Source organism: Pseudophryne corroboree, chromosome 1, assembly GCF_028390025.1.
Source record: "Pseudophryne corroboree isolate aPseCor3 chromosome 1, aPseCor3.hap2, whole genome shotgun sequence".
Lineage (NCBI taxonomy): Eukaryota > Metazoa > Chordata > Amphibia > Anura > Myobatrachidae > Pseudophryne > Pseudophryne corroboree.
In genome coordinates, this window is record NC_086444.1 from 1,183,363,444 (window position 1) to 1,183,391,073 (window position 27,630).

The window sequence follows — 27,630 nt, forward strand, 5'->3', positions numbered from 1 at the left end:
AAGGTCATAGGTGGATTTGAACAGGTGGGCTGTGACTATTTCAAACAGCTCAGGTGGGTGGGAATCTCCGGATTCCCGCCGCATGGATAATGAACTGCAAATATAGAATATGTCCAGAAACTACTAATGGTCATAACTACACGCAGGAGCGATTAATCTTTACCTAACCAACACCGGATTATTGCTATTAAAATACTCTTCGGTTAGGTACCAGACACCATTGTTCAACCTTAAACAGACCCTTTGTACCACGCAAAGAGGGATTCCCAAATCCGTGAACAAGTCACATTAAACAAACTTACAGTTATTACTAAAGGGAACATTACCTATAAAACATGCTATTTGGTTCTATCATTAAACGATTGAGTCGCCCGCTAGACGCACACAAAGTCTACCGTAAATGCACATACCACGCGCTCGAGCGCATGGCCGAGGCGCCATGGGCGGCTGCGAGTATCCGCACGCACGGGAGAGAATGTGCACGTGCAGCAGGCACGCGCATGAGGTGAATATATGGCAACGTGCAGCGTTATATTTTTCTGACTTTGACACTCTCCTGGAGGGACACAATGCTCTGTCCCTGGACATTTCTCTTAATTTGTTATTGCCGTCACCTGTGTTGAACAGGTTAATGGATAAGAAAGGTGTTTCAGCACAGGTGCCAGCAATCATAAATGAAGAGGGAAGTCCAAGAGCAGAACATTCTGTCCCTCCTGGAAAGGGTCGTGTTGGGAGGTATGCTGTTACATCACTGTGTATATATAACCACATCACATTGTACATATGTATATATAACCCCCCATTACATCACTGTGTATATATAATCCCGTCACACTGTACATATGTATATATAACCCCCCATTACATCACTGTGTATAGATAATCCTGTCACTGTACATATGTATATATAACCCCCCATTACATCACTGTGTTTATATGTATGTATATATATATATATTTATATGACCCATGTCACACTGTACATATGGGTGTGTGTATATATATATATATATATATATATATATATATATACCTCCCAACATGACCCTCTCCAGGAGGGACAGATTATTCTGCTCCTGGGCTTCCCTCTTAATATATGATTGCCATCACCTGTGCTGAAACACCTTTCTTATCCATTAACCTGTTCAAAACAGGTGCCGGCAATAATAAATTAAGAGAAAAGTCCAGAAGCAGAGCATTGTGTCCCTCCTGGAGAGGGTCATGTTGGGAGAGAGAGATATATATATATATATATATATATATATATATATATATATAACATGTTACATCACCATGTGTATATAACCCTGTCACACTGTAAGTATGGATATATAACCCCCTGTTACATCACTGTGTGTTACACTGTGTGCATCCCCTGACGTCATAGTACCCTTAGGCCACATGGATCTACTACCTATCACCGCGCGGTATATATAGAGCTGAGGAGAGTTGGACAGACACGTGACTGGGGAGACCCAGCTGTAAACAACACGTGTCTGCGCTGCCTATTAGCCCCTCCCCCGGGGTCACAGCGTGACCCAGCGAGACCCCTCCCCCGATGACGCAGCACGGCACTGTTTTACAGGGGGTGGGGCCTCCCCCACTGTCGCCGCGATACACGTGTTGCGTGTGGTCTGTAATGCCGCGCGTACGGCTGCGACGGGGTGTGACGTACGTTGTGTCGTACCGCGCGTCATGCCGCCTTCCGCTTCTCCCCGAATCAGACGCCTCTGACCTCCTGACGGACAGCTGCTGCTGGCCAATCCGGGTGAGCGGGAGGCGCCGCGGCATCCAATGAGGCGGGGAGACGGGCTCGCGAGAGCGGACGATAGTAAGCGCGTGCGAGCGGTCGGGGTCACGAGCGGGGGCTGCGAGTCGCGAGCGTGGTCGGTGGCTCCGTGTTCGCGTGTTTGTCGGTGAGAAGAGAGCGTGAGGAGACCGGACACCCAGCGGGAGGAAGAGGAGGAGCTCAGCCGTGCACCGGGCTCTCCGCACAGGCCGCGGCCTACACTCTAGGTGAGTGCTGGTGCTAGGCCCTGAAGTCCCCGGTAACCGCTGCCTTGTTCCACCCGGTATTATAGTGGCCGGACCACCGGTATCCCCTCCCACGGTTACACCCCTACCTGTGTGACTCTCCCTGCTTATAGCCGCTGTCCTGTTATACCTATACGTTGCTCTAACCCGGCACAAGGTATATCCCCATTCCCCCTACCTGCCCCAGATACCCCCACCCCCTCCTGCCGTCTGCCCCAGATACCCCCACCCCCTCCTGCTGTCTGCCCCAGAACTAACAACCTCTGCCTGCCCCAGATACCCCCATCTCCTTCTGTCTGACCCAGATACCCCCATCTCCTTCTGTCTGACCCAGATACCCCCGTCTGCCCCAGATCTCCTCCACTTCTGTCTGCCCCAGATCTCCTCCACTTCTGTCTGCCCCAGATCTCCTCCACTTCTGTCTGCCCCAGATCTCCTCCACTTCTGTCTGCCCCAGATCTCCTCCACTTCTGTCTGCCCCAGATCTCCTCCACTTCTGTCTGCCCCAGATCTCCTCCACTTCTGTCTGCCCCAGATCTCCTCCACTTCTGTCTGCCCCAGATCTCCTCCACTTCTGTCTGCCCCAGATCTCCTCCACTTCTGTCTGCCCCAGATCTCCTCCACTTCTGCCTGCCCCAGATCTCCTCCACTTCTGCCTGCCCCAGATCTCCTCCACTTCTGCCTGCCCCAGATCTCCTCCACTTCTGCCTGCCCCAGATCTCCTCCACTTCTGCCTGCCCCAGATCTCCTCCACTTCTGCCTGCCCCAGATCTGCTCCTCCTCTGCCTGCCCCAGATCTCCTCTGCCTGCCCCAGATCTCCTCTGCCTGCCCCAGATCTACCTCCCCAACCTCTGCCTGCCCCAGATCTACCCTCCTCCACCTCTGCTTGCCCCAGATACCATCTCCTCCTGTCTGTCCCAAATCTCCACATCTGTCTGCTCCAGATCTACCCCCATCTCCATCTGCCTGCCCCAGATCTACCCCCATCTCCATCTGCCTGCCCCAGATCTACCCCCAAATCTAATGGGCCCTACACACTGGCAGATAAAACAGAACTATATGAACGTAACGAGAACTCGTTCATATCGTTCTGTGTGTAGGCACTGATTAACGATGCACGGCCCAGTGTACGTTAATCGTTAGTGCCCCGTTGCTTATGCATGCAAGCCAATATGGATGAGATTGTCCATATTAGCATGTAGTGCTATGGAGCCGGGTGACAGGGGGGAGTAAAGAAACACCCCCAAGTCGCAGAGTCAGCCATATCCGCCGTCGGGCAGCTCAGCGGTGGATTGGTATGTGTAGAACCCATAACCACCTCCGCCTGCCCCAGATCTACCCTCCTCCACCTCTACCTGCCCCAGATCCTCCTCCTCCTCCTGTCTGCCCCAGATCTATCCTCCTCCGCCTGCCCCAGATCCCCCCACCTCCTCCGCCTCCCCCAGATCCCCCCCGCCTCCCCCAGATCCCCCCCGCCTCCCCCAGATCCCCCCCACCTCCCCCACCTCCCCCAGATCCCCCCCACCTCCCCCAGATCCCCCCACCTCCCCCAGATCCCCCCACCTCCCCCAGATCCCCCCCACCTCCAGATCCCCCCCAGATCCCCCCCCCTCCTCCGCCTGCCCCAGATCCCCCCCCCTCCTCCGCCTGCCCCAGATCCCCCCACCTCCTCCGCCTGCCCCAGATCCCCCCACCTCCTCCGCCTGCCCCAGATCCCTCCACCTCCTCCGCCTGCCCCAGATCCCTCCACCTCCTCCGCCTGCCCCAGATCCCTCCACCTCCTCCGCCTGCCCCAGATCCCTCCACCTCCTCCGCCTGCCCCAGATCCCTCCACCTCCTCCGCCTGCCCCAGATCCCTCCGCCTGCCCCAGATCCCTCCACCTCCTCCGCCTGCCCCAGATCCCTCCGCCTCCTCCGCCTGCCCCAGATCCCTCCGCCTCCTCCGCCTGCCCCAGATCCCTCCGCCTCCTCCGCCTGCCCCAGATCCCTCCGCCTCCTCCGCCTGCCCCAGATCCCTCCACCTCCTCTGCCTGCCCCTCCTCTGCCTGCCCCAGATCTCCACCTCCTCTGCCTGCCCCAGATCTCCACCTCCTCTGCCTGCCCCAGATCTCCCCTGATCTCCCCTCCTCCTCCAGATCTCCCCTCCTCCTCCAGATCTCCCCTGATCTCCCCTCCTCCTCCTGATCTCCCCTCCTCCTCCAGATCTCCCCTGATCTCCCCTCCTCCTCTGCCTGCCCCAGATCTCCCCTCCTCCTCTGCCTGCCCCAGATCTCCCCTCCTCCTCTGCCTGCCCCAGATCTCCCCTCCTCCTCTGCCTGCCCCAGGTCTCCCCTCCTCCTCTGCCTGCCCCAGGTCTCCCCTCCTCCTCTGCCTGCCCCAGGTCTCCCCTCCTCCTCCTCTGCCTGCCCCAGATCTCACCACCACCTCCTCCTCTGCCTGCCCCAGATCTCACCTCCTCCTCCTCCTCTGCCTGCCCCAGATCTCACCTCCTCCTCCTCTGCCTGCCCCAGATCTCACCTCCTCCTCCTCCTCTGCCTGCCCCAGATCTCACCTCCTCCTCCTCCTCTGCCTGCCCCTGATCTCTCCTCCTCCTCTGCCTGCCCCTGATCTCACCTCCTCCTCTGCTTGCCCCTGATCTCACCTCCTCCTCTGCCTGCCCCTGATCTCACCTCCTCCTCTGCCTGCCCCTGATCTCACCTCCTCCTCTGCCTGCCCCTGATCTCACCTCCTCCTCTGCCTGCCCCAGATCTCCCCTCCTCCTCTGCCTGCCCCAGATCTCCCCTCCTCCTCTGCCTGCCCCAGATCTCCCCTCCTCCTCTGCCTGCCCCAGATCTCCCCTCCTCATCTGCCTGCCCCAGATCTCCCCTCCTCCTCTGCCTGCCCCAGATCTCCCCTCCTCCTCCACCTCTGCCTGCCCCAGATCTCCACCTCCTCTGCCTGCCCCAGATCTCCACCTCCTCTGCTTGCCCCAGATCTCCCCTCCTCCTCTGCCTGCCCCAGATCTCCCCTCCTCCTCTGCCTGCCCCAGATCCACCCCACCACCTCCTCTGCCTGCCCCAGATCCACCCCACCACCTCCTCTGCCTGCCCCAGATCCACCCCACCACCTCCTCTGCCTGCCCCAGATCCACCCCACCACCTCCTCTGCCTGCCCCAGATCCACCCCACCACCTCCTCTGCCTGCCCCAGATCCACCCCACCACCTCCTCTGCCTGCCCCAGATCCACCCCACCACCTCCTCTGCCTGCCCCAGATCCACCCCACCACCTCCTCTGCCTGCCCCAGATCCACCCCACCACCTCCTCTGCCTGCCCCAGATCCACCCCCCACCTCCTCCTCCTGCCCCAGATCCACCCCCCACCTCCTCCTCCTGCCTGCCCCAGATCCACCCCCACCTCCTCCTCCTGCCTGCCCCAGATCCACCCCCCACCTCCTCCTCCTGCCTGCCCCAGATCCACCCCCCACCTCCTCCTCCTGCCTGCCCCAGATCCACCCCCCACCTCCTCCTCCTGCCTGCCCCAGATCCACCCCCCACCTCCTGCCTGCCCCAGATCCTCCACCCCCACCTCCTCCTGCTGCCTGCCCCAGATCCTCCACTCCCACCTCCTCCTGCTGCCTGCCCCAGATCCTCCACCCCCACCACCTCCTGCTGTCTGCCCCAGATCCTCCACCCTCACCTCCTCCTCCTGCCTGCCCCAGATCCTCCACCCCCACCACCTCCTCCTGCCTGCCCCAGATCCTCCACCCCCACCACCTCCTCCTGCCTGCCCCAGATCCTCCACCCCCACCTCCTCCTCCTGCCTGCCCCAGATCCTCCACCCCCTCCTCCTGCCTGCCCCAGATCCTCCACCTCCTCCCCTCCCCTTTGCTCCTCTTCCTGCCCCAGACGCCCGCCCTCTTTTGCTCCTCTGCCTGCCCATACCCCCCCCCCCCCCTGTTGCTCCTGTGCCTGCACCAGACACCCGCCCCCTCTTCCACCTGTCTGCCCCAGAGATCACTCCCCCCCCCCCCCCCCCCCCGTCTGCAGGACCCCACAGCCCCACCCCCCTTCTCACTGTCTGCCTGATGCCCCCCTTTCCCTCTGCCTGCCTGATACCCGCCCCACTACTTCCCTCTCCCTGACCCCAGCCTTTGCGCGCCTGATCCCAAACGCCTCCCACAAACCGCCCACCCTCTGCCTGCTGATGCTCCTCCCCTTTGCCTGCCTAATGCCCCTCCCCTTTCACTCTGTCTGCTTGATGCATGCCTCACACCTTCCCTCTCCCTGATCCCACCCCCCTTGCATGCCTTATACCAAATGCCTTTCTATTGCTGACCATACATTAGGTCGATATGTTTTGGGTGCGAGTACGATGCTGCACATATGATCGGTCGATCCCGGCCGCCTAAAATTGCGGAGGTACGATAGATGGGAGCTAGTCACAATACAGACGCCGGAATCCCGCCCCCTTACAGTCCCGGCATGCCGACTAGCGGAGGGACTGATCACACTCGTAGGTGTCCAACAAGCCCTATGTGTGGCGAGCACAGCGCACCCACAAGGGGCTTTGTTCTGTTCGCTTATTTATTTTTTTCACTTGCATATATCCTGCATATTTTTTTAATAGAAAATCTCAAGATTTAAATACACTAAACACTTGTTTGCTGGAATACGCTTGTTGCTACATTATTTCCTTTATTAGTAAAAGTTGTAAAATTCAGCCCTGTGACCCTTTATCACAGCATCCAGGACCTTGCTTTTTGGCAGATGTTTCTAATTGTATTACTTGATCGGTCAGATATTTGTTGGCAAAAATATCCAGCACTATGACCCTAAAATGCAGTACTATGCCGTTATATGAATCTGAACCAAAGTGTCTGGTGAGTCTTCACGGATCCCCCTCTTTATATTGGTTTCTGGGTCTGTTGTTCACACGCGTGACTGGCAGCTTGACCACTCCTGTGGAATACCCCGTACATCTGGTGCCCCTATGGGCAGACCTAGTTACTCCCATTATCTGTGCTTTTGAACAGCAGTTAAATGGTCCTTGCTCTCGGGTAAATACTTCTATATTGTGTCTTGTAAACTATACAGCCAGGAACATGTAGTGATCTGATATTTTAGTATTCTCCATCATATCTATAAGATACTTATTAAAGGTCAATTCACGCAAATATACTAAAATATCAGATCACTACATGTTCCTGGCTGTATAGATCCCGGCCACCTACAATTGCGGAGGTACGATAGATGGGAGCTAGTTACGTGATGACCGCCGGTCACCATACAGATGCGTGAATTGACCTTTAATAAGTATCTTAGATATGATGGAGAATTGCTGCCTTACCTTATGGGCTGCCATTTGGTTTGACCATGTCTGATATGGCCACTTGCAATGATCCAGTCCGCTAAGCCTAGGATCTTCTATAGAATGAATGAGTTAGAACAGAGATTTTCAACCTTTTACAACTCGCGGCACACTGAACAAGATTTAAATATTGCCAAAGCACACTCAAATATAATGGTGATGCATGGTGCAGTTGCGTGTCCTAGGATGTCATGTCGCAGCTTCTCCATAGGTAATGCCTGAGCCACATCTGAGAAAGCCAGAAGAGGCCAACACTGCCCGGGCCCAAAATTAGACCTGGCTCTGCAACCACTAAACCCACCAGTATTAATCGTTCCAGGACCTCAGTAGCGGTAAAACACTGACAGCCCTGGCTCTGCTTCTATGGCGGCACACCTGGAGACTGCTCAGGGCACACTAATGTGTCACGCCACAGTGCTTGAGAAACACTGAGTTAGAAGATGAAAGCCTCGGTCACACATTTGGCAGAGGGTGGTGTTCTCACCCAGTAACCAGCTGTTTGGTGCCCACACTGTCTGCTATGTGTCTTCTACTGCTTGTGGACTTGTCCCACTGGTAGCAGATGCTAGCATGAGCGCTGTCACTATATGCGGAACAAATCTGGTTCTCTGGTTAGAGAAATAGGGATATGTTTACTAGGTGGTGGCTTTTTGTTGATGATCCTGGTTGCAGAATTTAAAAGGACAATAATACAAAACCTGCTGGTTTTGCACTTAATATTTCTCTGACGTCCTAGTGGATGCTGGGAACTCCGTAAGGACCATGGGGAATAGACGGGCTCCGCAGGAGACTGGGCACTCCAAAGAAAAGATTAGGTCTATCTGGTGTGCACTGGCTCCTCCCTCTATGCCCCTCCTCCAGACCCCAGTTAGAATCTGTGCCCGGCCAGAGCTGGGTGCTCCTAGTGTGCTCTCCTGAGCTTACTAGTAAAGAAAGTATTTATTAGGTTTTTTATTTTCAGTGAGCTTCTGCTGGCAACAGACTCACTGCTACGTGGGACTAAGGGGAGAGAAGCAAACCTACCTGCTTGCAGCTAGCTTGTGCTTCTTAGGCTACTGGACACCATTAGCTCCAGAGGGTTTGAACACAGGCACCTGTCCTCGATCGTCCGTTCCCGGAGCCGCGCCGCCGTCCCCCTCGCAGAGCCAGAAGAACAGAAGCTTGAAGACGACGAAATCGGCGGCAGAAGACTCCTGTCTTCATTTAAGGTAGCGCACAGCACCGCAGCTGTGCGCCATTGCTCCCAGCACACTTACACACTCCGGTCACTGTAGGGTGCAGGGCGCTGAGGGGTGGCGCCCTGGGCAGCAATTGAAGTACCTTTTGGCAATAAAAATACATATATACAGTCTGGCACTGTATATATGTAAAAACCCCCGCCATTTTTTTTACACAGAAAGCGGGACAGAAGCCCGCCACTGAGGGGGCGGGGCCTTCTTCCTCAGCACACCAGCGCCATTTTCTCTTCACAGGTACAAGAAGGGTAAAAAAGAGAGGGGGGGCACATAAATTTAGGCACAAATAAAACATATAAGGCAGGTATTGGGTAATCACTTATTATAAGTGAAAATCCCTGTTATATAGCGCTGTGGTGTGTGCTGGCATACTCTCTCTCTGTCTCCCCAAAGGACTTTGTGGGGTCCTGTCCTCAGTCTGAGCATTCCCTGTGTGTGTGCGGTGTGTCGGTACGGCTGTGTCGACATGTTTGATGAGGGTTACGTGGAGGCGGAGCAAGGGCAGATAAGTGTGGTGTCGGGGCCGACACCTGATTGGATGGATATGTGGAAGGTCTTAAACGACTGTAAGCTCCTTACATAAAAGGTTTGACGCTGCAGCCTTGGGACAGCCGGGGTCTCAGCCCGCGCCTGCCCAGGCGACTCAGAAACCGTCAGGGGCTCATAAACGCCCTCTATCTCAGATGGTTGACACAGATGTCGACACGGAGTCCGACTCCAGTGTCGACGATGATGAGGCACATTTACAGTCTAAAATGACCAAGGCCATCCGATACATGATTATTGCAATGAAAGATGTATTACACATTTCTGAGATTAACCCTGGTAATACCAAGAGGGTTTATATGTTTGGGGAGAAAAAGCAGCCAGTGACTTTTCCCCCATCTGATGAATTAAATGAATTATGTGAAGAAGCGTGGAGTTCCCCTGATAAGAAACTAGTGATTTCTAAGAGGTTACTGATGGCGTACCCTTTCCCGCCAACAGACAGGTTACGTTGGGAAACATCCCCTAGGGTGGACAAGGTGCTGACACGCTTATCTAAAAGGTGGCCCTGCCGTCTCAGGATACGGCCGCCCTAAAGGAGCCTGCGGATAGAAAGCAGGAAGCTATCCTGAAGTCTGTGTATACACACTCTGGTACTCTGAGACCTGCTATTGCTTCAGCCTGGATGTGTAGTGCTGTAGCAGCATGGACAGATACTGTCAGACGACAGATTCCCTCGACAGGGATACTGTTTTGCTAACCCTGGGCCATATAAAAGACGTAGTCTTATATATGCGGGATGCTCAGAGGGACATTTGCCTGCTGGGCTCTAGAATTAATGCTATGTCCATTTCTGCCAGGAGGGTCTTATGGACTCTGCAATGGACAGGAGATGCTGATTCTAAAAAAACACATGGAGGTTTTGCCTTATAAGGGTGAGGAATTGTTTGGGGACGGTCTATCGGACCTCGTGTCCACAGCGACAGCTGGAAAGTCGACTTTCTTGCCTCAGGTTTCCTCACAGCCTAAGAAAGCACCGTATTATCAAATGCAGTCCTTTCGTTCTCAGAAAGGCAAGAGGGTCAGGGGTGTATCCTTTCTTGGCAGGGGTAGAGGTAAGAAGCTGCACCATGCAGCCAGTTCCCAGGAACAAAAGTCCTCCCCTGCTTCCACTAAGTCCACCGCATGACGTTGGGGCTCCACAGTCGGAGCCAGGTGCGGTGGGGCGCGTCTCCGAAACTTCAGCAACCAGTGGGTTCGCTCACAGGTGGATCTCTGGGCTGTACAAATTGTATCTCAGGGATACAAGCTGGAATTCGAAGCGACTCCCCCCCCCCCCCCCCCCCCTGCCGTTACCTCAAATCAGCCTTGCCAGCTTCCCCCATGGAAAGGGAGGTAGTACTGGCGGCAATTCACAAGCTGTACCTCCAGCAAGTGATTATCAGGGTCCCCCTCCTTCATCAGGGAAGGGGTTACTATTCCACAATGTTTGTGGTACCGAAACCAGACGGTTCGGTGAGACCCATTCTGAATTTAAAGTCCTTGAACACTTATATAAAGAAATTCAAGTTCAAAGTGGAATCGCTCAGAGCGGTTATTGCAAGCCTGGAAGAGGGGGATTTTATGGTGTCGCTGGACATCAAGGATGCTTACTTGCATGTCCCCATTTACCCACTTCACCAGGAGTACCTCATGTTTGTGGTACAGGACTGTCATCACCAGTTCCAGACGTTGCCATTTGGCCTGTCCACGGCACCGAGGATATTTACCAAGGTAATGGCTGAAATGATGATACTCCTTCGGAAGAAGGGAGTTATAATTATCCTGTACTTGGACGATCTCCTCATAAAGGCGAGGTCCAGAGAGCAGTTGTTGATCAGCGTAGCACTCTCTCAGGAAGTGTTGCAACAGCACGGCTGGATTCTGAATGTTCCAAAGTCGCAGCTGATTCCTACGACGTGTCTGCTTTTCCTGGGCATTATTCTGGACACAGAACAGAAGAAGGTGTTTCTCCCGGCGGAGAAGGCCCAGGAATTAGCATCTCTGGTCAGGGACCTCCTGAAACCAAAACCGGTATCTGTGCATCACTGCACGCGAGTCCTGGGAAAGATGGTGGCTTCATACGAAGCTATTCCCTTCGGCAGGTTCCATGCAAGGATCTTTCAGTGGGATCTGTTGGACAAGTGGTCTGGATCGCATTTTCAGATGCATCGGCTGATCACCCTGTCCACAAGGGCCAGGGTGTCTCTTCTGTGGTGGCTGCAGAGTGCTCACCTTCTCGAGGGCCGCAGGTTCGGCATACAGGACTGGGTCCTGGTGACCACGGATGCAAGCCTCCGAGGATGGGGGGGCAGTCACTCAGGGAAGAAACTTCCAAGGGCTGTGGTCGAGTCTGGAGACTTCTCTACACATAAATATACTGGAACTAAGGGCCATTTACAACGCCCTGAGTCAAGCAGAGCCCCTGCTTCGAAACCGGCCAGTGCTGATTCAGTCAGACAACATCACGGCGGTCGCCCATGTAAACAGCCAGGGCGGCACAAGAAGCAGGATGGCAATGGCGGAGGCCACAAAGATTCTTCGGTGGGCGGAGAATCACGTGCAAGCACTGTCAGCAGTGTTCATTCCGGGAGTGGACAACTGGGAAGCAGACTTCCTCAGCAGACACGACCTCCACCCGGGAGAGTGGGGACTTCATCAAGAAGTCTTCACACAGATTGCAAAGCGATGGGAACTGCCACAGGTGGACATGATGGCGTCCCGCCTCAACAAAAAGCTAAAAAGATATTGCGCCAGGTCAAGGGACCCTCAGGCGATAGCTGTGGACGCCCTAGTGACACCGTGGGTGTACCAGTCGGTATATGTTTCTCCTCCTCTTCCTTTCATACCCAAGGTACTGAGAATAGTAAGAAAGAGAGGAATAAGAACAATACTCATTGTTCCGGATTGGCCAAGAAGGACTTGGTACCCGGAACTGCAAGAAATGCGCACAGAGGACCCATGGCCTCTGCCTCTCAGACGGGACCTGCTGCAACAAGGGCCCTGTCTGTTCCAAGACTTACCGCGGCTGCGTTTGACGGCATGGCGGTTGAACGCCGGATCCTAGCGGAAAAAGGCATTCCGGATGAAGTTATTCCTACGCTGATAAAGGCTAGGAAGGACGTGACCACAAAGCATTATCACCGTATATGGCGAAAATATGTTGCTTGGTGTGATGCCAGGACGGCCCCTACAGAGGAATTCCAGCTGGGTCGATTCCTGCACTTCCTACAGTCAGGGGTGACTACGGGCCTAAAATTGGGGTCCATAAAGGTCCAGATTTCGGCCCTATCCATTTTCTTTCAAAAAGAACTGGCTTCACTGCCTGAGGTTCAGACGTTTGTTAAGGGAGTGCTGCATACTCAGCCCCCTTTTGTGCCACCAGTGGCACCCTGGGATCTTAACGTTGAGTTGGATTTTCCTGAAATCCCACTGGTTTGAGCCACTTAAGACCGTGGAACTAAAGTATCTCATGTGGAAAGTGGTCATGCTGTTGGCCTTAGCATCGGCTAGGCGTGTGTCGGAATTGGCGGCTTTGTCATGTAGAAGCCCATATCTGATCTTCCATACGGACAGGGCAGAATTGAGGACTCGTCCCCAATTTCTCCCAAAGGTGGTATCATCGTTTCATTTGAACCAACCTATTGTGGTGCCTGCGGCTACTCGGTAATTGGAGGACTCCAAGTTGCTGGACGTAGTCAGGGCTTTGAAAATATGTTTCCAGAACGGCTGGAGTCAGGAAGACTGACTTGCTGTTTTTCCTGTATGCACCCAACAAGCTGGGTGCTCCTGCTTCAAAGCAGACTATTGCTCGCTGGATCTGTAGCACGATTCAGCTGGCTCATTCTGCGGCTGGATTGCCGCATCCAAAATCAGTAAAAGCCTATTCCACAAGGAAGGTGGGCTCTTCTTGGGCGGCTGCCCGAGGGGTCTCGGCTTTACAGCTTTGCCGAGCGCTACTTGGTCGGGTTCAAACACCTTTGCAAAGTTCTAAAAGTTTGATACCCTGCTGAGGAGGACCTTGTGTTTGCTCATTCGGTGCTGCAGAGTCATCCGCACTCTCCCGCCCGTTTGGGAGCTTTGGTATAATCCCCATGGTCCTTACGGAGTTCCCAGCATCCTCTAGGACGTCAGAGAAAATAAGAATATACTCACCGGTAATTCTATTTCTCGTAGTCCGTAGTGGATGCTGGGCGCCCGTCCCATGTGCGGACTTTCTGCAATACGTGTATATAGTTATTGCTTAAATAAGGGTTATTGTTATGAGCCATCCATTGAGTGAGGCTCAGTTGTTGTTCATACTGTTAATTGGGTATGGTTATCACAAGTTGTACGGTGTGATTGGTGTGGCTGGTATGAGTCTTACCCTGGATTCCAAATATCCTTTCCTTGTATTGTCAGCTCTTCCGGGCACAGTTTCCCTAACTGGGGTCTGGAGGAGGGGCATAGAGGGAGGAGCCAGTGCACACCAGATAGTACCTAATCTTTTCTTTGGAGTGCCCAGTCTCCTGCGGAGCCCGTCTATTCCCCATGGTCCTTACGGAGTTCCCAGCATCCACTACGGACTACGAGAAATAGAATTACCGGTGAGTAAATTCTTATTTTTTCTTACAAATTCCACATCCTGAACCGCATAGAGGCTGCTCTGAAAAGCCACCAATTAATAAGTATACCTTTTTGACGCTGTATTATGTAATCTCAACCTGTGTTGCTTTTGACACTAGAGCATGCTTTCCTCCTGCAAATCCCTGCACTCCCTCAGTTTGTGATACTGCCCTCTGCTGGCTGTTCTCTTACCTCTCTGACCGTTTCTTCTACCTTCACCCCACTTCCATTAACAGTAGGTGCCCCCCAAGGTTCTGTTCTTGTAGCTCTCCTATTCTCCCTCTGTACATCCTCTTTAGGTGAGCTCATCAGCTCTTTTGACCTCCAATATAATTTATACGCAGCTGGCATTCAGATTATCATTTCCTCCCCTGACCTGTCCCCCTCTCTCCTCACTCATATCACCAACTGTCTCTCTTCTTGGATGTCCCAGCGCTTTTATATCTCTAGGATCAGAACCTCTCACCCTGCTGGCAACGAATACCTGCTTTCAGACTGGAACCTCGGGTCCAGCACCAGTCACAAGAGACAGGTTTCAAAACCTTGTGTCAGCGGCTAGAACCCCGTTCACACTGCAGGCTGGACCCAGGATATTGTCGGGCCTCCTCTTTGCTGGCACTTGGGAGACTATATCGTTTCCGGGTGCCCGGAATGCGACTCTTTACATTGTGAACAAGACCCATTCATACTATCCTGTAGTCCAGGTCCTTCCTAGGTCACTGTACTAGAGTTAATCCTTTTCCACTCTGAGCCGCGACCCATGTGTATTCTGGCAATAAACCGGGTTTTTATGGCAGTGTGAAAGGGGTATACGCCACATAACACCCATTCTCTACTCCCTTCACTGTCTACCTGTAAGAAGGCTACATTATTTCAAGATTGGCTTATTCATTTTCAGAGCCCTACATGGTCAGGGCCCAAAGTACCAGAAGCTGCTTCTGATTCCTTATTGTTCCACTTGATTACTGCGATCTGAAGATGAAGTACTATTAACGGCACCTAGAATCTCCCTGAATTCATCTGGGGGTCGAGATTTCAGCTTAGTGGTTCCGACTCTATGGAACGGTCTTCCCTGCACAGTTCGAGAAGCCTCCACTCTAGAATCCTTAAAAAAAAAAAAAAATAGACTCCAGCTTTTTCGTACTGTAAAGGCAACTGTAAAGCACTTTGTCTTATTAGAAGGAAAGTTCTATAGAAATAACATTATTATCCACTCACTGGTCATCTCCAGACTGGACTACTATAACCTCCTCCTATATGGCCTCCCTGAGTCTCATCTCTCCACCCTGATCTGTACTTTGCTGCTGCCCGACTCATTTTCCTTTCCAAACGTACTAGTCTGCTTCTCTCCCCTCTCCTACAAGCCCTACTCTGGCTTTTCTTCCCCTTTTAGAATACATTTCAAGCTTCTTTTACACTCTCTGAGAAATCCCTCACCCAATCCTCTCCTGTTTACATCTCTGATCTTATCTCCCTTCACACTCCCATCCACCCCCATCACTCCACAAATGCATACTGCTTCTCCTGCCTACTGATTACCTCCTCACACCTCCAAGATTTTTCTTTTTTTAAACATTTTTATTGAAACAAATACACAATAAACATGCAGCACCTCCAAGATTTTGCCTGTGCTGAGCCTTACCACTGGAATTCTCTTCCTGTCTCTCTCCACTTCTACATAACATCTAATGGGCTCCCTAGACCCAGCTTCTTTATAAAAGCCTTCCAGCTGTAATTCGAACTCAATGCTCCAAGCTCACTTTTTTTTCCCTCTCCCCATGAGTTATCCCTGTCTGTTAATTCACTATAGATTGTAAGCTCTCGAGCAGGGCCCTCTTCCCTCATGTGCTTCTCCTTCCCCCCGCTAATACCATTATCTCCTCCCCCACTGCCTATAACTGCGCCTATCCTTTGGGATCTGCTGCTTATTTGGGTATTAAAACCTCTGTTGCAGCATTGGTTATAAACCTTGTCTGTGTCCTGTACTTGTAATAGTCACTGTTTTCTTGTTTGGCTCATCTGTTTATGTACAGAGTTTAGATAAAAGAAAATAACTTTATCTGGGACAAACCATGATACCGTCCAATGGGTGCAAATACATTTATTTTCTTTGCACATAGCCCACAAAGCTGAGCAGCTTTATTTTGATGCAGCTATATAGGTTTGAATTTGGACACACCTTCTCATCTGAATATATCTGCATATTTTTAGGCTGCACAAACCGGCAGTGTAACGCGATTGTGCAAAGGTACAAAGTTTCTGGCTCTCTTTACTCCCATCTGAGATAGTGTAGAGGCCTTGGTGGCTGCGTCTAGCTGTCTGCAGCTACTGTACGTTTAGCCTCTGTTCCAGCACGAACTGTAAACAGGATGAAGGCTTTTGAGCATTCAGCCACTTCCTCAGCTGGTCAGATCTGTGGGGAATGAAGCAATATCTGCTTGTGGTGCAATGCAAATAGCTCATACAGCTCATCGCAGCACATGGTGTTTCAGTGCACAGCGATTCCTATACAACCAGGCTGTGCCACAATGAACAGAATAAAGCCCGAGTCAGGGAGTGGGTGTTTCTTTTCTTCTCCGTAGAATGGCTCAAAGTTTGTCGGTGATACGCGCCTTTGAGGGACAATCCTAAAAATACAAATTTTTTTATTTGTTTGTGCGCAGTTTTCACTTTATAGTGGACGTCTCGTCACCTTATGTCACCAGCAAAGGGAAGCTCACTAAAATAGCAATTACTATTCAGTCCAGGGGGTTTATTGTAAAATGCGTCAGTTTGGGTCGGATTTCTGCTCGATATTTAAAATGGCAATGCTTCTACTAGCCATGTCTGGCTAGTAGAAGCACTGCCCTTTTAAATATAGGGGCAGAAACTCTGTAGTGTTAAGTTGTACATTGTGGTGTTTTGTATTCTGGAAGGTGTATGGAAGCTTCCGCAGGTGGGTTCTGCACCGCACGCACCCAGCGCTCTGCTTTTCTGCCTGCCAGAGGCACCATATGCGGCAGGTCCCCAAAGAACCCGGAATCCGCTGCAAACTTCTGGGGGTGGGGAGCTAACATACACACAACTTGTTAAACCATTTGGAACACTTAATGGCTTAACACCAGGGCCGGATTACGGGCCGCATGGGCCTGGAGCTGAAAATATTCAAGGGACTATTGTGAGAAACGGGGGAGGTGTGATCAGTGCTGTGTGGGTGTGGTGAGAGCTATGTGGGCATGTACTGAAAATATAAAAAAAAATGTGCATTATTTTGTGAAAATGATAGAAATGCAATCTTACTAGTTATGATTTATGGTCGACCGTGTGGCCAGCTGCTGGCTAGTGATCATCATACTGCCGTTATTATTGTGGCCCTGCCTAACGCCGAGTGTTAGTGTCACTTAAAAGTTGTAGCTTCAACCCACAGAGAAGCACCGCTGCTTTGTAAATATAGCCCAAAGTGTCTTTCTATTATTATTATTATCCTTTATTTATATGGCGCCACAAGGGTTCCGCAGCGCCCAATTACAGAGTACATAAATAATCAAACAGGAAAACAGCAACTTACAGTTGACGACAATATAGGACAAGTACAGGGTAAATAAACAAACATAGCTACATCAGCAGATGACACTGGAATAAGTATCAGGTGGCAGAAGACTGCTGGATTTGGTGCAGCTGAAGATTATTAAAGTAAGAAAAGGGTAAGCACATGAGGGAAGAGGGCCCTGCTTGTGAGAGCTTACATTCTAAATAATAACTGCATTCCATTTCATCAGTCTGTGTCATAGTTTGCACATCATATATAAAATATCTTGTGGTATGTCTGACAGAGGGTCCCAAACACTGTCCTAACAGTCCAGGTTTTAAGGATATCCATGATTAAACACAAGTGACTTATTTTGCACCAAAGTCAGATTGATGATGCAATCTATGAACAATCAAAGCTATCCTGAAATCCTGCACTGTTAAGATGCTTAGAGGTCTGCGTTTGGGGAAACCCTGGTGTGTGGAGGCCACATGACCGCTTTGTTCTATGCTTCCTATCTCCCACCCTGCTGCCTTCTTACAGTCTCTTACCTGGGGATTTTAATGGTGCTATGTCTCTCCCCTGCTAGATACCGCCATGATGAACGGCTCCAACCTCGGGAACTCCACGTCCAACAACAAATCAAAGGACGAGCAGGTGGTAAACGGCCACGATGAGAATGAAAACAATCCCTTCGCCGAATACATGTGGATGGAAAATGAAGAGGATTTCAACAGACAGGTAATGGCTGCTTTGACAAATGTCAGTGTATTGGCTGACGCAAGCTGGCTCAGACACCCTGAAGTTGAGCGAGACTGAAATGTGTCTGTGGAGTACACACAACCTTATATTGTTGTATATAATAGTGAGTGGATGCTCACTGACTGGGTAATAACAGAGGTAGGAAGGCCATGCTCGCAAGCTTACAATCATATGACTGTCAAGTAAACATTTTTTCTCTGACGTCCTAGTGGATGCTGGGACTCCGTAAGGACCATGGGGAATAGCGGCTCCGCAGGAGACGGGGCACAAGAATAAAAGCTTTAGGATCAGGTGGTGTGCACTGGCTCCTCCCCCTATGACCCTCCTCCAAGCCTCAGTTAGATTTTTGTGCCCGAACGAGAAGGGTGCAGGCTAGGTGGCTCTCCTGAGCTGCTTAGAATAAAAGTTTATTTTAGGTTTTTTATTTTCAGTGAGTCCTGCTGGCAACAGGCTCACTGCATCGTGGGACTAAGGGGAGAAGAAGCGAACTCACCTGCGTGCAGAGTGGATTGGGCTTCTTAGGCTACTGGACATTAGCTCCAGAGGGACGATCACAGGTTCAGCCTGGATGGGTCCCGGAGCTGCGCCGCCGGCCCCCTTACAGAGCCAGAAGAGCGAAGAGGTCCGGTGAAATCGGCGGCAGAAGACGGTCCCGTCTTCAACTAAGGTAGCGCACAGCACTGCAGCTGTGCGCCATTGCTCTCAGCACACTTCACACTCCGGTCACTGAGGGTGCAGGGCGCTGGGGTGGGAGCGCCCTGAGACGCAATATAACAGATATACCTTAGGTTGGCAAAAAGAAATACATCACATATAGCTCCTGGGCTATATGGATGTATTTAACCCCTGCCATTTTTCCAGAAAAAAGCGGGAGATAAGGACGTCGTGAAGGGGCGGAGCCTATCTCCTCAGCACACAAGCGGCATTTTCCCTCGCAGCTTCGCTGGAAGGACGGCTCCCTGACTCTCCCCTGCAGACCTGCTACAGAATCAGGGTAAAAAAGAGAAGGGGGGGCACTATTGGCAGCTAATAATAAAAACAGCAGCTATAAAAGGGAGTAACACTTATATAAGGTTATCCCTATATGTATGTATGTATGTATGTATATATATATATATATATATATATATATATATATATATATATATATATATATATATATATATATATATATATATATATATATATATAGCGCTTGGTGTGTGCTGGCAAACTCTCCCTCTGTCTCTCCAAAGGGCTGGTGGGGTCCTGTCCTCTATCAGAGCATTCCCGGTGTGTGTGCTGTGTGTCTGTACGTGTGTGTCGACATGTATGAGGAGGAAAATGATGTGGAGGCGGAGCAATTGCCTGGGTTAGTGATGTCACCCCCTAGGGAGTCGACACCTGACTGGATGATCGTATTTAAAGAATTACGTGACAATGTCAGCACTTTGCAAAAAACTGACGACATGAGAGCCGGCAAATCAATTAGTGCCTGTCCAGGCGTCTCAGACACCGTCAGGGGCCCTAAAACGCCCGTTACCTCAGTGGGTCGACCCAGACACAGATACTGAGTCTAGTGTCGACGGTGAGGAGACAAACGTAATGTCCAGTAGGGCCACACGTTACATGATCACGGCAATGAAGGAGGCATTGAACATTTCTGACACTACAAGTACCACGAAGAAGGGTATTATGTGGGGTGTGAAAAAACTACCAATAGTTTTTCCTGAGTCAGGTGAATTAAATGAGGTGTGTGATAAAGCGTAGGTTTCCCCCGACAAAAAAAAAAAAAAAAAAACTGCTAATTTCTAATAAATTATTGGCACTATACCCTTTCCCGCCAGAGGTTAGGGCGCGTTGGGAAACACCCCCTAGGGTAGATAAAGCGCTCACACGTTTATCTAAACAAGTAGCGTTACCGTCTCCTGATACGGCCACCCTCAAAGAACTAGCTGATAGAAGGCTGGAAAATATCCTAAAAAGTATATACACACATACTGGTGTTATACTGCGACCAGCTATCGCTTCAGCCTGGATGTGCAGTGCTGGAGTCGCGTGGTCGGATTCCCTGACTGAAAATATTGATACCCTGGACAGGGACAATATATTGTTAACTATAGAGCATTTGAAGGATGCATTACTATATATGCGTGATGCACAGAGGGATATTTGCACCCTGGCATCAAGAGTAAGTGCTATGTCCATTTCTGCCAGAAGAGCGTTATGGACGCGACAGTGGTCAGGGGATGCGGATTCCAAACGACATATGAAAGTATTGCCGTATAAAGGGGAGGAGTTATTTGGGGCTGGTCTATCAGACCTGGTGGCCACGGCAACGGCTGGAAAGTCCACCTTTTTACCCCAGGTCACCTCACATCAGCAGAAAAAGACACCGTCTTTTCAAACTCATTTCTGCCCCGGGGCAGAGGAAGAGGAAAAAGACTGCACCATGCAGCCGCTTCCCAGGAGCAGAAGCCCTCCCCTGCTTCTGCCAAGGCTTCAGCATGACGCTGGGGCTTTACAAGCAGACTCAGAGACGGTGGGGGCCCGTCTCAAGAATTTCAACGCGCAGTGGGCTCACTCGCAAGTGGACCCCTGGATTCTACAGGTAGTATCGCAGGGGTACAAACTGGAATTCGAGGCGTTTCCCCCTCGCCGGTTCCTGAAGTCTGCTCTACCAAAGTCTCCCTCCGACAGGGAGGCAGTTTTGGAAGCCATTCACAAGCTGTATTCCCAGCAGGTGATAATCAAGGTACCCCTCCTACAACAAGGAAAGGGGTATTATTCCACGCTGTTGGTGGTACCGAAGCCGGACGGCTCGGTGAGACCAATTTTAAATCTGAAATCCTTGAACACTTACATAAAAAGGTTCAAATTCAAGATGGAGTCACTCAGAGCAGTGATAGCGAACCTGGAAGAAGGGGACTATATGGTGTCTCTGGACATCAAAGATGCTTATCTCCACGTCCCAATCTACCCTTCTCACCAAGGGTACCTCAGGCTTGTAGTACAAAACTGTCATTATCAGTTTCAGACGCTGCCGTTTGGGTTGTCCACGGCACCTCGGGTCTTTACCAAGGTAATAGCCGAAATGATGATTCTTCTTCGAAGAAAAGGCATCTTAATTATCCCTTACTTGGACGATCTCCTGATAAGGGCAAGGTCCAGGGAACAGTTAGAAGTCGGAGTAGCACTATCTCAGGTAGTGTTACGTCAGCACGGGTGGATCCTAAATATTCCAAAATCGCAGCTGATTCCAACGACACGTCTACTGTTCCTAGGAATGATTCTGGACACAGTCCAGAAGAAGGTGTTTCTCCCGGAGGAGAAGGCCAGGGAGTTATCCGAGCTAGTCCGGAACCTCCTAAAACCAGGCCAGGTATCAGTGCACGAGGGTCCTGGGAAAAATGGTGGCTTCTTACGAAGCGATTCCATTCGGAAGATTCCATGCAAGAACGTTTCAGTGGGATCTACTGGACAAATGGTCCGGATCGCATCGTCAGATGCATCAGCGGATAACCCTGTCGCCAAGGACAAGGGTGTCTCTTCTGTGGTGGCTGCAGAGTGCTCATCTACTAGAGGGCCGCAGATTTGGCATTCAGGATTGGATCCTGGTGACCACGGATGCCAGCCTGAGAGGCTGGGGAGCAGTCACACAGGGAAGAAATTTCCAGGGCTTGTGGTCAAGCATGGAAACATCTCTTCATATAAACATTCTGGAACTAAGGGCCATTTACAATGCCCTAAGTCAAGCGAAACCCCTGCTTCAGGGTCAGGCGGTATTGATCCAATCGGACAACATCACGTCAGTCGCCCACGTAAACAGACAGGGCGGCACGAGAAGCAGGAGGGCAATGGCAGAAGCTGCAAGGATTCTTCGCTGGGCGGAAAATCATGTGATAGCACTGTCAGCAGTGTTCATGATGGCTTCCCGTCTAAACAAAAAACTAGACGGGTATTGCGCCAGGTCAAGGGACCCTCAGGCAATAGCGGTGGACGCTCTGGTAACACCGTGGGTGTACCAGTCAGTGTATGTGTTCCCTCCTCTGCCTCTCATACCAAAAGTACTGAGAATCATAAGAAGGAGAGGAGTAAGAACTATACTCGTGGTTCCGGATTGGCCAAGAAGGACTTGGTACCCGGAACTTCAAGAGATGCTCACGGAAGACCCGTGGCCTCTACCTCTAAGAAAGGACCTGCTCTAGCAGGGGCCTTGTCTGTTCCAAGACTTACCGCGGCTGCGTTTGACGGCATGGCGGTTGAACGCCGGATCCTGAAGGAAAAAGGCATTCCGGATGAAGTCATCCCTACCCTGATCAAAGCCAGGAAGGATGTAACCGCAAAACATTATCACCGCATTTGGCGAAAATATGTTGCGTGGTGTGAGGCCAAGAAGGCCCCTACAGAGGAATTTCAACTGGGTCGTTTCCTCCATTTCCTGCAAACAGGACTGTCTATGGGCCTAAAATTAGGGTCCATTAAGGTTCAAATTTCGGCCCTGTCGATTTTCTTCCAGAAAGAACTGGCTTCCGTGCCTGAAGTTCAGACATTTGTAAAAGGGGTACTGCATATACAGCCTCCTTTTGTGCCTCCAGTGGCACCTTGGGATCTCAATGTTGTTTTGAGTTTCCTAAAGTCACATTGGTTTGAACCACTCACCACTGTGGACTTAAAATATCTCACATGGAAGGTGTCGATGCTGTTAGCCCTGGCTTCAGCCAGGCGTGTGTCAGAATTGGCGGCTTTATCATATAAAAGCCCTTACTTAATTTTTCATTCTGACAGGGCAGAATTGAGGACTCGTCCTCAATTTCTCCCTAAGGTGGTTTCTACATTTCACATGAACCAACCTATTGTGGTACCTGCGGCTACTAGGGACTTGGAGGACTCCAAGTTGCTTGACGTTGTCAGGGCCCTGAAAATATGTTTCCAGGACGGCTGGAGTCAGAAAGTCTGACTCGCTGTTTATCCTGTATGCACCCAACAAGCTGGGTGCTCCTGCTTCTAAGCAGACGATTGCTCGTTGGATTTGTAGTACAATTCAGCTTGCACATTCTGTGGCAGGCCTGCCACAGCCAAAATCTGTAAAAGCCCATTCCACAAGGAAAGTGGGCTCATCTTGGGCGGCTGCCCGAGGGGTCTCGGCTTTACAACTTTGCCGAGCAGCTACTTGGTCAGGGGCAAACACGTTTGCTAAATTCTACAAATTTGATACCCTGGCTGAGGAGGACCTGGAGTTCTCTCATTCGGTGCTGCAGAGTCATCCGCACTCTCCCGCCCGTTTGGGAGCTTTGGTATAATCCCCATGGTCCTTACGGAGTCCCAGCATCCACTAGGACGTCAGAGAAAATAAGATTTTACGCACCGATAAATCTATTTCTCGTAGTCCGTAGTGGATGCTGGGCGCCCATCCCAAGTCTGCAATACTTGTATATAGTTATTGTTACAAAAATTCGGGTTATTGTTGTGAGCCATCTTTTCAGAGGCTCCTTTCGTTTATCATACTGTTAACTGGGTTCAGATCACGAGTTGTACGGTGTGATTGGTGTGGCTGTTATGAGTCTTACCCGGGATTCAATATCCTTCCTTATTATGTACGCTCGTCCGGGCACAGTATCCTAACTGAGGCTTGGAGGAGGGTTATAGGGTGAGGAGCCAGTGCACACCACCTGATCCTAAAGCTTTTATTCTTGTGCCCTGTCTCCTGCGGAGCCGCTATTCCCCATGGTCCTTACGGAGTCCCAGCATCCACTACGGACTACGAGAAATAGATTTATTGGTGAGTAAAATCTTATTTTTATGCTGCATGCCCCCATATTGCCTCTAGGCGCCAGTGCCAGGATACATACCTCTCATGCTCTAACTATGGATCAGAGTGGACCAGGTCACATCCACAACACATTGAGGCCGGGGCAGCAGTTATCCCGTCGCTATGGGGCATCACGCTGGTTTTGTAGCCCCACATGCATCAATATAGGTGTAGTTTAGCTACGTCAGACACATTGGGGTCGATTCAATTCACTGACAATTGAATAGCTCCCTTTGCTATTCAATTCAGCTACAGTTAAGTTTGTGAAGGCCAGTTCTCGCCGACTTAACAGGTTGAATTGTCGGGAGAACGGGCATTCTCCAACTTAACTCCCCGGCGCGATGCTTATTCCCGACCGAATCCGCCTTGCGCCGGCCGCGCGGCAGCACTTTTGTCTGGTTTCTTCTCTCGTCCCCCGGGGGTGAGAGAAGAATTCCCGACAATTGAGGGTCACTTGTCGCTGTATTGAATAGCGCCGGGAGCTAACTCCCGGCCGCTATTCAACTGTCGGTGAATTGAATCGACCCCATTGAATCCAACATTGCGTAGCAAACAGGCAACAGGATTGTATGCTCCTAATTGCAGGGTTTAGCTAGTCTAAGACAGTGTTTTTCAAACTCTACCCTCTGGACCCCTAACGGTTCATATTTTCCAGACCACCTGTGGCTCTTTTACAATGTGACAGTAAGGAATATTCCTGTGCATGCACTAGGAAATCTGGAAAACGTGAACCGTTAGGAGCCCTGGGAACTGAGAAACACTGTAGTAAGAGAAACCTAGATGTGAGGATACAATGAATGCTGGCTCCTGACTTTTTCTGCAGGTCTCTGCTTTGATTGAGAAGGAATGATTCCCGGAACTTAGTTACCTGTTATGTTAATGGAGCCTTCTCTATGCCTGTCATTGTCGCGCAGGTGGAGGAGGAGTTACAAGAACAGGATTTCCTCGACCGCTGTTTCCAGGAGATGTTGGACGAGGAAGACCAAGACTGGTTCATCCCTTCCCGGGATTTGCCGCAGGGTGTTGGGCAGTTGCAGCAACAGTTAAATGGCCTGTCAGTCACTGAAAATCACTGTACAGAGGACATCTTGGTACGTTGGTCTCTTACTGTCTCATGCATGTTAGTGAGTGCTTATAGTCTGATGCATATAGGGATTGTCTTCCACACTAACTCCTGAACGTATAGTATACATTTTATATACGAACTTGGTGGCTGGATACAGTTTCTAATATCCTGGTTTTATTATCTTATAGGAGAAGCAGGCAGTTTGACTTCCGCCGCCTGAGAGTAACCATTGATAGCCAATAAATCTTACATGCCTGACCCACACGGACTGGAGTTACACTTCTTGCTTTAAGTCTTCCATATTTTAAATGGTTTCTAAAAATGATTTCTCCTTTCCCCACTCTCTTCTTGCTTTATTGTATCTTCTAGTTGCACACTATCCATTCTACAATCTGCTGCCCATCCCTGGTGCTGCGGCGGATGACTCCGCCCTTCTGGCGGTGCAGCGGCTGTAGCTCACTGTGCTGCAGTCTAGGGGGAAGGGACCATTGTAGTTGAGGAACCTAGCGCCCATCACCTTCCCATAGACCTAACACACACAAGAGCTGAGTTTTTTTTTTTTTTGTACAACCGTCTAGTCTCCAATGGTTTCTCTGTGAGATGGACACAGTGGCTGTATTTTATTTTATTTTTTTTATTTTCCTTTTCCCTTTCAGAGCAAAAGCAACCTGAATCCTGACGCCAAGGAGTTTGTTCCAGGAGTGAAGTATTGAACATTACAGGCAACTTTTAAAAACAAAACAAAAAAAAGACTGTTTCCTTAAATCTTCAGGACAAAGCTGCACAACGGAGATGTGGGGGGAGGGGGGTGTTGGGGGAGGCGGTGACTAGTGACTCGAGTTCGTTATATGTGGGATGGTTGTTCTTCAGGCCTCTCGCGGTTCCCTCCCTTTTACAGCATATATTTTGGTGGTATGCTTGTTGGACTTTGACAGGTTTTTTTTTTTCCTTTAAAAGGTGGGTGCAATTTTCATCAAGACCACGCGCTGTTTTGTTAAATCTGAACAATGTGGAAGATTCCTAGATTAAATCATAGTGCTTTTATTTTATTTAACTTTTCCCCCCAAATCCTGACCATCGCCCGATCCATTCCTCCGCCTATCATGTGAGACGGAGCAGCTGTCGTGCGAAGGTGGCTTCCTGGATTTCCGACGTGATTGATAAGAGGGAAATCTCGCTATGTTCATTTCAGTGCCATTCACAGGTCAAATATTCAACATACAGGTGCAAGGGTTTTTAGTCCTTTCTTTTCGGACTTGTTTTCTAGATCTGCTTTCAGCTTCGCTCAGGAGTACAAGTCCACAATGATGGGCAACGCAATGTCCTCAATATGTGTCCATGCGCATTCTTGTTTCCATGTTCTGGTACATATCCATCCTTCATGCTTCAGCAGCGTGTACCTCGGACAGCAGACATTGCTGAAACACAGGCACCCAGTCCGTCTACCCTTCGTAATTATGCTGCAGTTGAGTACTCGGCCTTTTGCTTCTCATGAGTGTGATTTTAGTATGAAATGAAAAAACACTAAAGCTACACGTCTTGGCTGATGCTAAATTATTCAGGGGCTCTGTTGTATTGCCCTCCCCAACCACCCATGGCTGTGCCATGTTCAAATCAGGTCATATTCTGAAACCGTCAGCGGTTTCCAGTATTGCCGGTAGTCCATCACTTCTGGCTTGTCCACCCTAAGTGCACCATAGACTGAGCTTTCCTTTGAGCCAGGCTCCACACTACATTATAACCTAAACATCTGGTTTCCGGTCCTAAACTGGGATCCACGTAGCCTTTTATTGCACAGGCTATCCCATCCGCAGTGATTGTAATGTACAGAGCCTGTAAAGAGACACATGAATAAGCTATCTTTTAAAAATGCCTCTGCAGTCGTATTGTTTTTATTATGTGACATGGAAAGCCACAGACAAAAAAAAAAGACAAAAACAAACAATAAAGCAGCCTGATCATTGTATGTGTCTGTGTACTTGGTGTGCGATTGGGTACTGGGTAAGTGGGATGGCTACAGGCCAATATAACTACAGGAGTGCTGCAGGGTATGCAGCCCATTGGCTGCTGCGGTACCACACCTCCCAGCATGCTCTGCCACTGTGTCCCTATTGGGGAATGCTAAAACTGTGGCAGGGCATGGTGGGAAGTGTGGCACCTGACTTGGGGGGGGGGGGGGGGGGGGGTTTGGTTGATACGGTCCAGTCCCAGAAGAAATGATCTTTGAGATGTTGGTGAAACAGGCTGAAAAGATCCTGTAGATGTACTTTACAAAGAGTTGCCAGAATCAATGTGTTAAAGTGTCTCCTGTTATCTTGGCAGTGACGGGACCGGCTGTAACTGACTGACTGTTTAGAGACCCGAAGAGTCTGCCAATCCTTATTTACGTACCTTTTCTGACTGTGTTTTCACCCATGTGTGTGTTACCCGTGTCCTTTTATATAAAGCTGTGGCTTCTACGGCACAGATCACTCCTGTCTCGCCTGGAGAGGGAAAGTGTTATTTCTGCAAACCTTATGACTTGTGCTTACTCATTGCAGAGACGCTATGTCCGTCAGTGGTGCAGCTCAGGTGGGAATGGTCCCAGTAGGGATTGGTCAGTCCCTTGCTTTGTCATTACTCTGAAGAGTTTGGGTATGGAGCAGTGCAGGCTGTGATGAGACTGTCACAACGTCCACCCAGATAATTCAGACACATGGCAGAAATTGAACTGATGCTACGGGGTGCGAGAGGATGGTCTTAAGGACACCCTGTCT

At 50.5% G+C, this 27,630-nt stretch overlaps 1 protein-coding gene across 3 annotated transcripts; it reads left to right on the plus strand.

The window, feature by feature from the left end:
* The first annotated feature begins 670 nt into the window (after positions 1-670).
* On the plus strand, positions 671-26,840 carry PAIP2B (poly(A) binding protein interacting protein 2B). 3 transcript variants are annotated; one of them, XM_063925296.1, is made up of 4 exons: positions 671-735; positions 17,845-17,996; positions 24,723-24,899; positions 25,063-25,136. In XM_063925296.1, exons 1-4 carry the CDS (start codon positions 675-677, stop codon positions 25,078-25,080), a joined length of 408 nt encoding a protein of 135 aa, XP_063781366.1. In that variant the 5' UTR covers positions 671-674; the 3' UTR covers positions 25,081-25,136. The 3 variants fall into 3 exon arrangements, with proteins under 3 accessions (XP_063781366.1, XP_063781365.1, XP_063781367.1); XM_063925295.1 differs by lacking the exon at positions 25,063-25,136 and adding an exon at positions 25,531-26,840 and having other exon boundaries at positions 675-735; XM_063925297.1 differs by lacking the exons at positions 671-735; positions 25,063-25,136 and adding exons at positions 1,685-2,016; positions 25,531-26,840.
* Positions 26,841-27,630: the final 790 nt, after the last annotated feature.

What these genes read in the sequence shown, in the direction of transcription:
- PAIP2B (XM_063925295.1), top strand. Translation starts at nt 675, where the DNA reads ATGAAGAGGGAAGTCCAAGAGCAGAACATTCTGTCCCTCCTGGAAAGG. An exon ending in AAGAGGATTTCAACAGACAG is followed by an intron (nt 17,997 to 24,722) that starts GTAATGGCTGCT and finishes ATTGTCGCGCAG; the next exon opens with GTGGAGGAGGAGTTACAAGA. An exon ending in ACTGTACAGAGGACATCTTG is followed by an intron (nt 24,900 to 25,530) that starts GTACGTTGGTCT and finishes TTTCCCTTTCAG; the next exon opens with AGCAAAAGCAACCTGAATCC.